Below are 17,500 nucleotides of genomic sequence, written 5' to 3'. Positions count from 1 at the left end.
GTTCCTAAAACTTGGATAGGCCACAAGACTTTTGTCAGATAGTGCAGTTCAGAGTAATGTAGTTTTATTGTTGTGTCATATTGAAACTCAGTGGTTACAATCGAACTGAATTTTAAAAATGCATTAAATAAATTCTAAAAGCACATACAGTTGAAGTCAGAATTATTAGCCCCCTGTTTATTTTTTCCCCCAATTTCTGTTTAACGGAGAGATTTTTCTAATACATTTCTAAACATAATAGTGTTAATAACTCATCTCTAATAACTGATTTATTTTCTCTTTGTCATGATGACAGTAAATAATATTAGACTAGATATTCTTCAAGACACTTCTGTACAGCTTAAAGTGACATTTAAAGGCTTAACTAGGTTAATTAGGTTAACTAGGCAGGTTAGGGTAATTAGGCAAGTTATTGTATAACGATGGTTTGTTCTGTAGACTATCGGAAAGAAATATAGCTTGTTCATATTGTTCATTAAAAATTAAAAACTGCTTTTATTCTAGCCGAAAAAAATCAAATAAGATATTATCAGAAATATAAAATATTATCAGACATACTGTGAAAAATGTCTTGCTCTGTTAAACATCGTTTGGGAAATATTTAAAAAAGAAAAAAAATTCTACAGTAAAGGGGGGCTCATAATTCTGACTTCAACTCGAAAAATTATGTTTGCTGTTTGTTCAAACTACTTATTTAAAAAGAGCTAAATCTACACATTTCATAAGTTTTTTTTAATGTTTTATGTTCAGTCCACTTAAATTTGTAAAAACAATTAAGTTCACTCAATCAATTTGCTTAAGAAAACGTGCAAAAACTGCAGTTTTAACAGTGCGTGCCCATGGTTAATCACGGGTTGGTAACAACATTACAAATACTTAAAATGCATTAAATATTACATTAAAGAGCCTTAAATCAGATTTGAAGATGCCTGCAGATACCCTGAATCAACGTATTGTTCATTATTTGTTCATAAATACATACCAATACAGGGTTACAAAATAATGGCCCATTAATGAATGTATTTACTAGCATTAATTAAGTATGAATAATCTTGTAAACAATTCAATAATCATAGTTCATCATTAACTAGTGCATTATTAAATTCTAAAGTTGTGTATAATAGCATTAGTTAATGCACTCTGAGTTCACAAACTAACATTATTTAACTTAAATAACATTAACTAACGAACTAATGAATAAATGCTATAATAAATGTATTATTAATTGTTTGTTCATGTTAATAAATAGATTAACTTACATTAGCTAATGGAGTATTATTTTAAAGTGTTACCAAATACATTAACTAGCATTAGCTAATGGAGTATTATTTTAAAGTGTTACCAAATACATTAACTAGCATTAGCTAATGGACCATTATTTTAAAGTGTTACCAAATACATTAACTAGCATTAGCTAATGGAGTATTATTTTAAAGTGTTACCAAATACATTAACTAGCATTAGCTAATGGAGTATTATTTTAAAGTGTTACCAAATACATTAACTAGCATTAGCTAATGGAGTATTATTTTAAAGTGTTACCCTGTTTTACATGCGTTGCAATAGTGTTAGATCAATGATTGAAGCGATCCAATGCACCATTTTCTCACACAACGGCCAATAAAACATGAAAAAAAAGGAGTCTAGATACACACGGCTGAGTTTCGCATTTGCAAACATGCTGGTGTTTTCTTCACAACATGTAAAAAGTGTAGTTGTGGAAATCTAATAGTCTTAATAAGCCAGATCGAAATAGATTTGTGTCTGAATGACATCTGTTGTGTTAAGACTGAAGCTCGCGCGCTCATATGGTTGGATTTCTAATCAGCCCAACAGCACACAATGGCTTTAAATGCATGCCAGAGATAGTTGGACGCCTTCCCAACCTGAGCAAAAAACTCTTTTCATTATTCCATCATTTACACCAAACTAGCCGTTCATCTGTCTGTGAAAGCAGAAGGCGTGTGTGTTGGTGTGTGTTTGCATATGATCGCACCAGTCCACTTTCTTCATGGATAAACTACTAGTTAAATGTTTTGGAACGTGCACACATGTCGGAGATATAACCAAGAGTTTGATAGCGTTGCATTCAAAGTGGCGTCGCCTCTTCAAGTTAATGAAAGCTACAAATTGAAAGTCGAACGCAAACGCCATCTTGCATCCAAATTGAGTTCTAATATCCTTGAGAATTGAGCTGCAAAATGGAAACAAAAGAGAGGAGAAAAAGCATGTTTGCATTATATAGGAGATTAATCTTGGCGTCATGGGGGCGCAGTGGGTAGCACGATCACCTCACATCAAGAAGGTCGCTGGTTCAAGTCCCAGCTGAGCCAGTTGGCATTTCTGATTGGAGTTTGCATGTTCTGTCCATGTTGGCGTGGCTTTCGTCTGGGTGCTCTGGTTTCCCCCACAGTCCAAACACATGCGCTATAGGGGAATTGAATAAGCTAAATTGGCCGTAGAAAATGTGTGTGAATGCAAGAGTGTACGGGTGATTCCCAGTTTTGGGTTGCAGGTCACTTTTTTTCAGAAGAAAAAATATTATAGGAAATACTGTGAAAATCTGTTAAACATCATTTGGGAAACATTATTATTTGGGAAATCACAGGAGGATGAATAACTTAGACTTTTATTGCACATTAGGTTAAAGTTAAGTTAATACGTCAAGTCATTGGAGAACGGTGTTCTTATATCTGAGAATTGGACTGAGCACTGTAATGAAAACATAGACAACAAAAGAAAGAGAGAAAATAAAAAGCCTTAGTCTTATTACCAGCCGCTTATAGACTGTTGGAGGAGCATCTCCCACATGCATTCAATGTGTAATACATATAATCACATCTTCAAGTGATGCGGATGAATTATGTATTTCTCAGAACCCTTGGACGTGGCACAACCTTGCGATTTACATTTAATCTTCAAGGACGTTCTGCTAGTTTTGACAAACGTCCCGTCGCCGCCTGGTTTCACCACAAAACATTGGTGCGAGTGAGTCCATTGTTAGAGTTTATCCTTAAAATCAGCATGAGGTGCAGGATTTGATGAGTGTGTGTGTGTGTGTGTGTGTGTGTGTGTGTGTGTGTGTGTGTGTGTGTGTGTGTGTGTGTGTGTGTGTGTGTGTGTGTGTGTGTGTGTGTGTGTGTGTGTGCTGAGTGTGATGAGTCAGCAGGAGATCTCAATACACTTATAACTTCATATCTTTATATATTTACCATGATAATACAGCACATCAGCTGACATCAGCTCACTACAAACTGTTCCACATATTCAGAAATGAGCAGTTTTAGGTATTTTGTAATGTTTTATTTATGCTTTTGAATTACTATGGCACCTTCATGGTATTTTTGACATGTACAGTGATGTTAGTTTAGATTTAACCATGCATATTATGGTATTTATATGCTGTTTTTACATATTATGATAGTTCCTCTGATAATACAGCACATCGGCTGACATCAGCTCACTACAAACTGTTCCACATATTCAGAAATGAGCAGTTTTAGGTATTCTATAGTGTTTTATTTATGCTTTTGAATTAGTATGGCCTTTTCAGGGTATTTTTGACATGTACAAGGATGTTAATTTAGATTTAACCATGCATATTATGGTATTTATATGCTGTTTTCACATATTATGATAGTTCCTCTGACAATACAGCTGACATCAGGTCACTACAAACTGTTCCACATATTCAGAAATGAGCAGTTTTAGGTATTTTGTCCTTTTTTATTTATGCTTTTGACTTAGCATTGCACCTTCATGTTATTTTTGATGTATCCAGTGATGTTAGTTTAGGTTTAACCATGCATATTATGGTATTTATATGCTGTTTTTACATATTATGATAGTTCCTCTGATAATACAGCACATCGGCTGACATCAGCTCACTACAAACTGTTCCACATATTCAGAAATGAGCAGTTTTAGGTATTTTGTAATGTTTTATTTATTCTTTTGAATTAGTATGGCCTTTTCAGGGTATTTTTGACATGTACAGGGATGTTAATTTAGATATAACCATGCTTTTTATGGTATTTCTATGTTGTTTATTACATATTATGATAGTTCCTATGACAATACAGCACATCAGCTGACATCAGCTCACTACAAACTGTTCCACATATTCAGAAATTAGCAGTTTTAGGTATTTTGTAATGTTTTATTTATGCTTTTGACCTAGTATGGCACCTTCGTGTTATTTTTGACATGTACAAGGATGTTAATTTAGATTTAACCATGCTTATTATGGTATTTATATGTTGTTATTACATATTACGATAGTTCCTATGATAATACAGCACATCAGCTGACATCAGCTGACATCAGCTCACTACAAACTGTTCCACATTTTCAGAAATGAGCAGTTTTAGGTATTTTGTAGTTTTTTATTTATGCTTTTGAATTAGTATGGCACCTTTCAGGGTATTTTTGACGTGTACAAGGATGTTAATTTAGATTTAACCATGGATATTATGGTATTTATATGCTGTTTTTACATGTTATGATAGTTCCTCTGACAATACAGCACATCAGCTGACATCAGCTTACTACAAACTGTTCCACATATTCAGAAATGAGCAGTTTTAGGCATTTTGTAACTCATGTTTTTTTTAGTATGAACCATATACCATATGAACAACATATTTTTGACATGTACAATGATGTTATTTTAGATTTAACCATGCTTATTATGGTATTTCTATGTTGTTTTTACATATTACAATAGTTCCATAATACTGTACATCAGCTGACATCAGGTCACTACGAACTGTACCAAATATACTGAATTGAGCAGCTTTACCTATGTTGTAATTCGTGTTTCTTTGTTTATGCTTTTAAATTGGTTGTATATTATATTTCTATGGTATTTGAGACATGTGCAATGTTGCTATTTTAGATTCAACCATGTATATTTTGGCATTTCTGTGCAATTTTTACATATTACGGTAGTGGCTCAGTAGTTAGCACTGTGGCCTCACAGCAAGAAGGTTGCTGGTTCAAGCACCCAGCTGGGTTAGTTGGCATTTCTGTGTGGAGTTAGCATGTTCTCCCCATGTTTGCTTGGGTTTCCTCCGGGTGCTCCGGTTTCCCCCACAGTCCAAACACATGCGCTATAGGGGAGTTGATAAACTAAATTGTCCGTAGTGAATGAGTGTGTATTTTTCCAGTGATACGTTGCAGCTGGAGGGGCATAAAAACATGCTGGATAAGTTGGCGGTTCATTCCGCTGTGGCAACCCCTGATAAATTAAGGGACTAAGCTGAAGGAAAATGAATGAATGCATAGTGTCTTTAATAATACATCATCTGACATCTGCTTACTCCAAACTGTACTAAATATCCAGAAATGATCAGTTTTACGTATTTTGTAGTTCATGTTTGCTTGTTCCAGATGTGAATTGGTTGTATGTTATGATACAAACTTGGTATCAGATTGCTTTTTAAATTGGTATTTGAATATATACCATATATAGTACGGCATTTCTTTGGTATTTTTGGCATGTACAGTAATGTACTATGATATTACCATACAGTACATTCACCCTTCTGGGAATTTTTGGTTGTTTTTCATATATTTTCCAAATGATGTTTAACGGATTCAGGAGTTTTACACAGTATTTCCTATAATATTTTATCTTCTGGAGAAAGTCTTATTTGTTTTATTTCGGCTAGAATAAAAGCAGTTATTAATTGTTTTAAACACATTTTAAGGTCAATATTATTAGCCCCTTTAAGCAATATTTGTTTTGGATTGTCTCCAGAACAAACCACTGTTATACAATAACTTGCCTAATCACCATAACTTTACCCTAATTAACCTAGTTAAGCCTTTAAATCTCACTTGAATACTAGTATCTTGAAGAATATCTAGTCAAATATTATGTGCTGTCATCATGACATAGAGAAATAAATCAGTAATTAGAGTTATTAAATCTATTATATTCAGAAATGTGTTTAAAAAGGGGTAAATAATTCTGTACATGTTTTTTTTTATTCCAGCCAAACTAAATGAACATAAAATTTCTCCAGAAGAAAAATATAAAAGGAAATACAGTGAATAATATTTTTGTCCTCTACCATATGTGTGATATGTCTAACATAATATTAATGATGAGCATTTTCATGTTATTTTTGCACATGGACTTTGAAATATCACGTAAATGTCATGCTGCATGATTTTCAGGGCTGTTGCTTATTTAAGTACCAATTACTTTACCATGGTTCATCCATGGTACATTTTTACAGCTTTTACAATGGCATAAATCATGCAGTAGTTTTGTTTTGAATGTTCTTCCATAACATTTGAGGACTTTACAAGCATTATATACACTAAAATAATCCAGATTTAGTGATTTATGTTTTTATTTTTTATTTTCCCCATAAATGTCTGATTCTGAATCACATTAGGGAATCTTGATCTTTCCTCCAACAACTTTTAACCTTGAAAAGATCAAAAAAGTGACTTTTATTGACGTTTGTAATAGTCTGCAGTGCTATATTGTCTGTGTTGGTGTTGTATATTACACTACAGAAACCTTATAATAAACTGCAGCACATTTTCTGTTATTTTACAGACTTATTTCTCTCTGTATTATTCCTTATGCATTATATTATGCATTTTAAATGACTAAAATGTTAATAAAAGTCTCTTTGTTAAACTGTAGAGTTCAATTTTCAACATCAAAAGTGGACAGAGCAGAGATCAACATCCCATAATGCAATTCACAACCGTAAATAAACACTTGTGAATCACTAAACTCAACAACTGTTTATTAACAGATATTTTTTACAGTGTAGCTTAAAACAAACCTTTTTAATAAGCGTTTTTAATGTTTAAAAATATCCGTAAATTAGTTATTTTACATGTTCTTTAATGTTTAAACTGATTTTGTTTTTGTCTTTGTGTAAATCTTAGTTTGTAACTGATTTTAAATCATTATTGTACTTAATTTTATCATGGTATTTACATATTGTTCTGTAGCACTTGAGATTTTAAATATAGATATATAATCATTCATTTTCCTTCAACTTAGTCCCTTTATTTATCAGTGGTTGCCACAGCAGAATGAACCGCCAACTACTCCAGCATTTGGTTTACACAGTGAATGCCCTTCCAGCTACATCCCAGTACTGTGAAACACCTCATTCACACACACACTCATACACTATGGTCAATTTAGTTCATTCAATTACCCTATAGTGCATGTGTTTGGACTGTGGGGGAAATCAGAGCCACACCAACACGAGGAGAACATGCAAACTCCACACAGAAATGCCAAATGGTCCAGCCAGGACTCGAACCAGCGACCTTCTTGCTGTCAGGCCACAGTGCTAACCACTGAGCCATCATGCGACCCTATTAAATAAAATGTTCATTCATTCATTTTCTTTTCGGCTTAGTCCCTTTATTAATCAGGGGTTGCCACAGCGGAATGAACCGCCAACTTATACAGCATATGTTTCAAGCAGCGGATGCCCTTCTAGCTGCAACCCATCACTGGGAAACACCCATATACTCACATTCACACACATACACTACGGACAATTTAGGCTAACCAATTTCCCTATAGCGCTTGTGTCTGGACTGTGGGGGAAACCGGAGGAAACCCACACCATCACAGGGAGAACATGCAAACTCCACACAGAAATGACAGCTGACCCAGCCGAGGCTAATGTATTTTTATTTATTTATTTATTTATTTATTTAAGTGTTTATTCAGCCTTTACTCTAGTTCTCCATCATTGCACATCTCTGAATATCAGTGAGCACTCAGATCTCTTGGTTATAGAAGTGAATTGTGAATCTCGGAGGAGCGACGACAGTCTCTCTTCACACAATAGCTGCTCGCCCGACTGTTTACAACACACAATTTAGTTTCCTTCCAACAATTATGAGGGAAATTGAATCTCAGGAAATGTTCATTTTCACATGCATTAGAGCGGACAATAACAGGGAAGCCTACAAAGACATCTGTGTTCAAAGCGCTGCAGATCTACAGTATACGGGAGATTAATATCCAGCGCTGGCAGCAGGAGCGCGTGTCCGAAAACATCAGATCACAGGACGGTCACTGAGAGTCCGATGGGTTACAGATACAGTACAGTGAATATCTGCACATCTGAGAGGAAACATTACTAATGAGATCAGAGCAGAGTTCTGTGTGGAGCCCAATGAGCAGAACTAAGATTTGGTCAGGTTGTGCTGCTCATAGTTTGCAATGATGGAACATCTTTATTATTTTATTTTATTTTATTTTGTTTTGTTTTGTTTTGTTTTGTTTTGTTTTGTTTTGTTTTGTTTTGTTTTGTTTAATTTAATTTAATTTAATTTAATTTAATTTAATTTAATTTAATTTAATTTAATTTTATTTAATTTTATTTAATTTAATTTTGTTTAGTTTTATTGTTATTATAATTTTTTATTATAATTTTTTTTATTTAATTTTATATTATTATGTATTTATTTATTTTTGTTTTGTTTTATGTATTTATTTATTTAATTTTTTTAATTAGTATTATTATTTTTTATTTTATATTATTATGTATTTATTTATTTATTTATTTATTTTTGTTTTATGTATTTATTTATTTTATTTTTTAACGGGTATTATCATTTTTTTATTTTATATTATTATGTATTAGTTTATTTTTTTGTTGTTGTTTTAATTAGTATTATTATTTTTATTTTATATTATTTTGTATTTATTTGTTTGCTTATTTATTATTTTTTTGTTTTATTTTATGTATTTATTTTTTTTATTTATTTGTTTATTTATTCAATTTTTGTTTAATTTATTAGTTTTTTTTTATATTTTTATTTTATTTTAATATTTATTTATTTGTTTATTTGTTTATTTACTGATTTATTTTAGTTTTTTAATTAATTAGCCAGGTTTCTTTCTGAATAAGACGTGAATGTTTTTAATATATAATTTAAAAATAAATTATAAATTCACATATATATCAGTTTGTCTAAAGTTTACTCTGTAAAAATCAGAAAAAAGTGCTAAAATGTCTAAAGTATTGTTCAGACAGCTGAACGCATGTAATATATTGTGCGCAACAGGTTTACCAGCAAAGTTTTTATCATGTGAATCTATCTGAAGCTTTAGAAATTCATCTCTCAGTGTGTTTTATAGGGTTAATTATATTTAAAAAGTCATTTTGCAAGTTAGTATTAAGGGGCTAATCTTATTAATCGTAAACCTTTTGTTTTAATTATTATTACAAAATACATAGTCTAAAGCAAAATTAGTAAGAAATAATTAGCCAGATTTATATCTTAATGAGAAGTGAATCTTTTCAAAGTTCATTAAAAAATCCCAAATAAAAAATATATATGCCAATATATATCAGTTTGTCTAAAGTTTATAGAGTAAGCATTCAACAACAGTTAAATCTCAGAAAGCCTGTAAACCACTCACAATCAAGCTTTCATCTTAGAAAGTCCAGGGCTAATATAAGGAGCTAATCTTATAAACCTTCTGTTTTTATTTATTAATGAAATATATATAAAGCAAAATTAGTAAGGAGTAATGAGCCAGGTTTCCATCCTAATGAGAAGTGAATCTTTTTAAAGTCCACAAAAAATCCCAAATATAAAATATATATATGCAAATATATATCAATTTGTCTAAAGTTTACTCTATAATAATCTGGAAAAGTGCTAAAACGTCTATTGTATTGTTCAGATGTCAGAACACATGTACTATATTGAGCACAACAGGTTTAACAGCAAAGTTCTGATCATGTGAATCATGTTGAGGCTTTGGAAATTCATCTCTCAGTGACTTTTATAGGGTATATTGTTAAATTATATTTTACTAGTTACTTTGCATCGTGGACAATTAAAAAAAATTATATACCTTATATATTATATAGACCTTTTGTTTTTAATTATTAATATATATGTATAGTGTATATATATATATATATATATATATATATATATATATATATATATATATATATATATATATATATATATATATATATATATATATATATATATATATATATATATATATAATGTAAAACTAAATTCGTAAGAGTAATTAGCCAGGTTTCCATCCTAATGAGAAGTGAATCTTTTCCACAAAAAAAAAGCCTACAAAAATATAAAATATATATGCAAATATATATCAATTTGTCTAAAGTTTACTCTATAATAATCTGGAAAAGTGCTAAAACGTCTATTGTATTGTTCAGATGTCAGAACACATGTACTATATTGAGCACAACAGGTTTAACAGCAAAGTTCTGATCATGTGAATCATGTTGAAGCTTTAGAAATTCATCTCTCAGTGACTTTTATAGGGTTAAGTCTCACGAGCAATGAAAAAGCAATCTCTAAGCGATGAAAATGTAGTTGCGAGTGAGTTCAGACTCTTCCTTAAAATACGGTTTAGCGTTTTAGCCTTGTGGAGACGGATGATGTATTTAGGAGAAGTTTGTGATTTGAGTAATGCAAGGTGAAATCGGAGGTCTTGTGTCTCTCTCTCCTTCTCCACGGCCGTGTATTTGCTAAAAGTATTTTTTGTTTGCAAGATAAATGGCCGTTCTCCAGGCGAAGATGACAGGCAACACAAAGATGATATTGAATTGATTTCTGAAATGTTGCAGAACTGACTGTTTGATGTATACGGGCAGACATGAATCATAAAAATTCTATTAAAAAAGCTCTTGAATGGTTGACAGCGGAATATTATTTCTGATGATTAATTTGACTCAGTCATTATGGACGGGGGCTCCAGTCAGATCGCCTCCTACAAAATTGCTTTTCATTCCCTCTTGAATACCCCGGCAATCTCTCTCTTTCTCCCTCTCTTTTTCCTGAATTTAACATTACATGCTTCAAAGTTAGACTGACGAGAAACACAAGATTCAGTTCAGTCTCTGTGACAAAGACAAAACAGCAGAGGCGATCGCAAACTTCAGCGCTATGAAAACAAGCTCGCGGCTTTTTATATTTAGAGAAATCTGTTCTTGAGTCAACAACATCTCACTGATTCTAATGATCTGTTTAGAGTGATTCTCCAGTAAATAACTCACTAATTCAAAGTGAGTCTCCAGTAAACAACTCACTGATTCACGTGATCTGTTTAGAGTGATTCTCCAGTAAATAACTTAATAATTCAAAGAGAGTCCCCAGTAAACAACTCACAGATTCAAATGATCTGTTTAGAGTGATTCTCCAGTAAATAACTTACTAATTCAAAGTGAGTCCCCAGTAAACAACCCCAAGTAAACAATTTACACCCCCAAGTAAACAATTTAACTAATTCAAAGTGAGTCTCCAGTAAACAACTCACTGATTCAAATGATCTGTTTAGAGTGAATCTCGAGTCAACAACTCATTGATTCAAATGATCTGTTTAGAGTGAATCTCCAGTAAACCACTGACTGATTCAAATGATCCAATTAGAGAGAGTTTCAAGTAAACAATTTAAGTAATTCAAAGTGAGTCTCCAGTAAACAACTCACTGATTGAAATGATCTGTTTAGAGGGATTCATCAGTAAACAGCTCACTGATTCAACTGATCCATTCAGTGTGTGTCTTGAGTGAACTAATTAATCAAAATGATCCATTGAGAGTGGGTCTTGAGTAAACAATTTACTGATTCAAAAAAATTCATTCAGAGCAGATCTCGAGGCAACAACTCACTAATTCAAATGATCCATTCAGAGTAAGTTTTGAGTAAACAACTCACTGATTCAAATGATCCATTCAGAGTAAGTTTTGAGTAAACAACTCACTGATTCAAATGATCCATTCAGAGTGAGTCTCGAGTCAACAACTCACTGATTTAAATTATCCATTCAGAGTGAGTCTCGAATCAACAACTCACTGATTCAAATGATCCATTCAGAGTGAGTCTTAAGTCAACAACTCACTGATTCAAATGATCCATTCAAAGTGAGTTTTGAGTAAACAACTCACCGATTCAAATGTTTACTTAAGACTCACTCTGAATAGATCAACTCGCTGATTTAAATGGTTTGAATAAAGTGAGTCACCAGTCAACAACTCATTGATCCGAATAATCCATTCAGAGTGAGTCTTGAGTCAACAACTCACTGATTCAAATAATCCATTCAAAGTGGATCTCGATCAGAGCGGATTTGATTCAGTCATTATGGACGGGGGCTCCAGTCAGATCGCCTCCTACAAAATTGCTTTTCATTCCCTCTTGAATACCCCGGCAATCTCTCTCTTTCTCCCTCTCTTTTTCCTGAATTTAACATTACATGCTTCAAAGTTAGACTGACGAGAAACACAAGATTCAGTTCAGTCTCTGTGACGAAGACAAAACAGCAGAGGCGATCGCAAACTTCAGCGCTATGAAAACAAGCTCGCGGCTTTTTATATTTAGAGAAATCTGTTCTTGAATCAACAACAACTCACTGATTCAAATGATCTGTTTAGAGTGATTCTCCAGTAAATAACTCACTAATTCAAAGTGAGTCTCCAGTAAACAACTCACTGATTCGTGTGATCTGTTTAGAGTGATTCTCCAGTAAATAACTTACTAATTCAAAGTGAGTCTCCAGTAAACAACTCACTGATTCGTGTGATCTGTTTAGAGTGATTCTCCAGTAAATAACTTACTAATTCAAAGTGAGTCTCCAGTAAACAACTCACTGATTCGCGTGATCTGTTTAGAGTGATTCTCCAGTAAATAACTCACTAATTAAAAGTGAGTCTCCAGTAAACAACCTACTGATTCAAATTATCTGTTTAGAGTGATTCTCCAGTAAATAACTTAATAATTCAAAGTGAGTCTCCAGTAAACAACTCACTGATTCTAATGATCTGTTTAGAGTGATTCTCCAGTAAATAACTCACTAATTAAAAGTGAGTCTCCAGTAAACAACTCACTGATTCAAATGATCTGTTTAGAGTGATTCTCCAGTAAATAACTCACTAATTAAAAGTGAGTCTCCAGTAAACAACTCACTGATTCAAATGATCTGTTTAGAGTGATTCTCCAGTAAATAACTCACTAATTCAAAGTGAGTCTCCAGTAAACAACTCACTGATTCAAATTATCTGTTTAGAGTGATTCTCCAGTAAATAACTCAATAATTCAAAGTGAGTCTCCAGTAAACAACTCACTGATTCTAATGATCTGTTTAGAGTGATTCTCCAGTAAACAACTCACTAATTAAAAGTGAGTCTCCAGTAAACAATGGCATTTTCAATGGCATTCAAATGTAACTCACGTACCCTTCGTGAAAAAGCATGCATGACGCCCTCTATAGTAACAGCGTTTGTGTGTGTTTTCTCCAGCAGAGTTACTCAGGGCAGGGTGGGGGTAGTGGGGGCGGAGGTGGAGGCGGAGACGAGGATTACGAGATTCCTCCAATCACACCACCCAATCACCCGGAGCCGCCACTGCTGCACCTGATGGACCCCGAGTCCAGCTACCTGTGCCACTCCATCCCTCACAACGGCCTGATCAACCCGTACTCGTACCCGGAGCTGCCCGCGCTCATGATGACCAACATGCTGGCGCAGGACGGGCACCTGCTATCCAGCCAGATGCCCTCGGTGAGTCCCAGCTCATGCTCTAGTGTGCTTAGTGCATAGGGAACACTTTATTGAACTACTAAGTATTTTTTTGCTGTACTTGATTCTTGAGTCGGCAACTCACTGATTCAAATGATCTGTTCAGAGTGAGTCTTTAGTCAAATACTTACTGATTCAAATTATTCATTAAGAGTGAGTCTCCAGTAAACGACTTACTGATTCAAATGATTTGTTCAGAGTGAATCTTGAGTCAACTACTCACTGATTCAATTGATCTGTTTAGAGTGATTCTTTAGTAAACTACTCACTGATTCAAATTATCTGTTTAAAGTGAGTTTTGAGTCAAGTACTCACTGATTCAATTGATCTGTCCATATTGAACCTCCAGTTAACAACTCACTGATTCAGATTATCTAATTAAAGTGAGTTATCAGTATACAGCTCATTGATTTAAATAATCTTTTTAGAGTGATTCTTGAGTCAACTACTCACTGATTCAAATGATCCATTCAGAGTGAGTCTTGAGTCAACGACTTACTGAGTCCAACGATCTGTTCAGAGTGAATCTCCAGTCAACAACTCACTGATTCAAATATTTGTTTTGCTGTACTTGATTCTTGAGTTAACAACCCACTGATTCAAATTATCTGTTCGGTGTGAGTCTTTAGTCAACTATTCACTGATTCAAATGATTCCTTGAGAGTGAGTCTTCAGCAACAACTCACTGATTCAAAAAATTTGTTCAGAGTGAATCTTCAGTTAACAACTCACTGATTCAAATGATCTGTTCAGAGTGAGTCTCCGGTAAACAACTCACAGATTCAATTGATCTGTCCAGAGTGTCTACAGTAAACAACTCACTGATTCAAATGATCTGTTTATAGCGAGTCTTGAGTCAACTATTCACTGATTCAAATTATTTGTTTATAGTGAGTCTTGAGTCAAATACTCACTGAATCAAATGATCTGTTCAGGGTAAATCTTTAGTCAACTACTCACTGATTCAACTGATCTGTTCATAGTGAGTCTCCAGTAAACAACTCGCTAATTCAAATATTCTGTTTAGAGTGAGTAGCTACTTACTGAGTCCAATGATTTGTTCAGAGTGAGTCTTTGGTCAACTGCTCACTGACTCAAATGATCTGTAGTGCTTAGTCAACTACTCACTGATTCAAATTAATCATCAATAGTGTCTCCACAAACAACTCTCTGATTCAAATTATTTGTTCATATTGAGTCTCCACTGATTCATATGGTTCTTTCAAAGTAAGTCACCAGTGTACAGCTCACTGATTCAAATGATCTGTATAGAGTGAGTCTTGAGTCAACTACTCACTGATTCAAATGTTCTGTTCAGAGTAAATCTCCAGTAAACAACTCACTGATTCAAATAATCTGTTCAGAGTGAATCTCAAGTAAACAACTCACTGATTCAAAAGATCTGTTAACAGTGAGTCTTGAGTCATCTATTACACTGATTCAAATGATTTGTTTATAGTGCATCTTGAGTCAAATACTCACTGAATGAAAATGACCTGTTCAGAGTAATTTTTTTATTAACTACTCACTGATTCAATTGATCTGTTCAGGGTGAGTCTTTAGTAAACAACTCACTGATTCAAATTATCTGTTCAGAATGAGTCTCCAGTAAACAACTCACTGATTCAAATGATCTGTTCAGAGTGAGTCTTTAGTCAACTACTCACTGATTCAAATGATTCATTGAGAGTGAGTTTTTTGTAAACAACTTACTGATTCAAATGATTTGTTTAGAGTCTTCAGCAAACAACTCACTGATTCAAATGATTTGTTTAGAGTGAGTCTCGAATAAACAGCTCACTGATTCAAGCGATCTGTTTAGAGTGGTTCTGAAGTCAACTGCTCACTAAAATCAACAGTGAGTCAACTATTACACTGATTCAAATGATTTGTTTATAGTGAGTCCTGAGTCAAATACTCACTGAATGAAAATGATCTGTTCAGAGTAAATCTTTAATCAACAACTCAACTCAATTCGTCCTTCTCCAATGACTCTGATTGGGTAAAATAATCCACACCTATATAAGCCACACCTCTCCACCCATTAAAAGTGAAAGATGATAGTAGAAGCTCAAAAATAAAGCCCCGCCCCCTACTCAATATTCATTTTCTGTTACAAGTGCATACTAGAAATGAAAGTCTCAGTAACTCCCTGTTCACACTTCAATGGTTGTTATATTGATTTTTAATTGTATTTAGTGAAGTGTTGTGTTTCTCTGATTGACCAGAGCTCTCGGTCTGTGTTAATGAGTGTGTACTTGCTCTGCTAGCGATTCTTGAGTCTCTGCAGGGAGGGATTTCTGCTGTTTTTCTGCTCCTCCTTCTCTTCATTACTGTATTTTCTGCTGTTTAACTCAGACTCTGAGGGCCATAAAGAAATATCAGGAGTGTCGTCAAATCTGCCATCTGTGGAAACTCCCTAATAAAGACAGAAACTCAGCTCTCTAACTCTGGGAAAGCATTGAGGAATTCTGAGGAAGGGCGAATCTTGCTCTTAAATAGGGTGTAATAGAATTGTAATATTAGATTAATGTAATTTTCTCATTTTGTGCAATTAGTTTTGGATTGAAGTTAAATCTGGAATGATGCAATGTTGTTTTCGTTTGTTAAAACTCTATAAATATGTGTTGTTTAGATCATTGTAAATATATATATTTTAAATATTCTTAATATTTAAGCACCATTTTGTATTAACTGAAATAAATCAGAAATTAAATTAAATAAATAAAAATAATATGAAGTAAAATGGATATTAAATGATTTAAATTTTATAACCTAAAATAACACACCGCTGAACATTCTCTCAATGGATATGAATAATGGGAATAAAATAACATTAAAAGAATATTTAAATTAATTCATAAAATATATATTGCATTTTTTTCTTTGTTAAACAAGTTGTTTAAATAAAAAGGTATCTATGTTGTCAAAATATGCCAACTTTGTAATAAATTAAATTAAAAATAAATAAAAAACACAACCTAATAAAATAAAACAATTTAGAGGAAGCCAATGCTGCAAAATAAATAAGTAAATAAACATAACTAAATATAATACAATAATTAGACTACTTGGATATAAATGAATAAATTAATTAATTAAAAAACTATGTATATCTACACTCACCGGCCACTTTATTAGGTACACCTTACACCTTTTTGTCTTCAGAACTGCCTTAATTCTTCGTGGCATAGATTCAGCGAGGTACTGGAAATATTCCTCAGAGATTTTGCTCCATATTGACATGATAGCATCACACAGTTGCTGCAGATTTGTTGGCTGCACATCCATGATGCAAATCTCCCGTTCCATCACATCCCAAAGGTGCTCTATTGGATTGAGAACTGGTGACTGTGGAGGCCATTTGAGTACAGTGAACTCATTGTCATGTTCAAGAAACCAGTCTGAGATGATTTGTGCTTTATGACATGGTGTGTTATCCTGCTTGAGGAGATGGTCATAAAAAGATGGACAAGGCTTTTGCGTCCCACAGAACTGCCCATCACTGGATATTTTCTCTTTTTTTGGACCATTCTCTGTAAACCCTAGAGATGGTTGTGCATGAAAATCCCAGTATATCAGCAGTTTCTGAAATGCTCAGACTAGACCATCTGGCACCAACAACCATGCCACCTGATTAGAAATTTGAGTTGGACAGGTGTACCTAATAAAGTGGCCGGTATGTATGTATGTGTGTATATATATATATATATATATATATATATATATATATATATATATATATATATATATATATATATATATATATATATATATATATATATATATATGCAAATTACTGGACAAAACAGACAAATAAAAATAAATTTTGAACAAATGAGAAACACAAATTAAATATTAAATTATTAAAATCTATTTTTCAGGTATTTTCAATTTGTTATTGAAATCACCAACAAATCTAAATATGAA

General features: G+C 33.2%; 1 protein-coding gene across 7 annotated transcripts in view; it reads left to right on the top strand.

Annotated features, from left to right (window-relative positions):
• The window catches only part of tox2 (TOX high mobility group box family member 2), a 288,055-nt gene that overhangs the window by 176,244 nt on the left and 94,311 nt on the right, over positions 1-17,500 (top strand). For 4 of the 7 annotated variants that reach the window (XM_056460648.1, XM_056460645.1, XM_056460647.1 and 1 more), the window contains one exon: positions 13,295-13,552. In XM_056460648.1, coding sequence (XP_056316623.1) covers positions 13,295-13,552 — 258 coding nt within the window. Of the gene's footprint in view, positions 1-13,291; positions 13,553-17,500 lie in introns of all 7 variants that reach the window. The other 3 variants (XM_056460644.1, XM_056460646.1, XM_056460642.1) reach the window with 1 other exon arrangement.

Source organism: Danio aesculapii, chromosome 6, assembly GCF_903798145.1.
Source record: "Danio aesculapii chromosome 6, fDanAes4.1, whole genome shotgun sequence".
NCBI classification, from domain to species: domain Eukaryota; kingdom Metazoa; phylum Chordata; class Actinopteri; order Cypriniformes; family Danionidae; genus Danio; species Danio aesculapii.
Note: the sequence above shows the minus strand (reverse complement) of the source record. Positions and strands in the feature narration are given on the sequence as shown.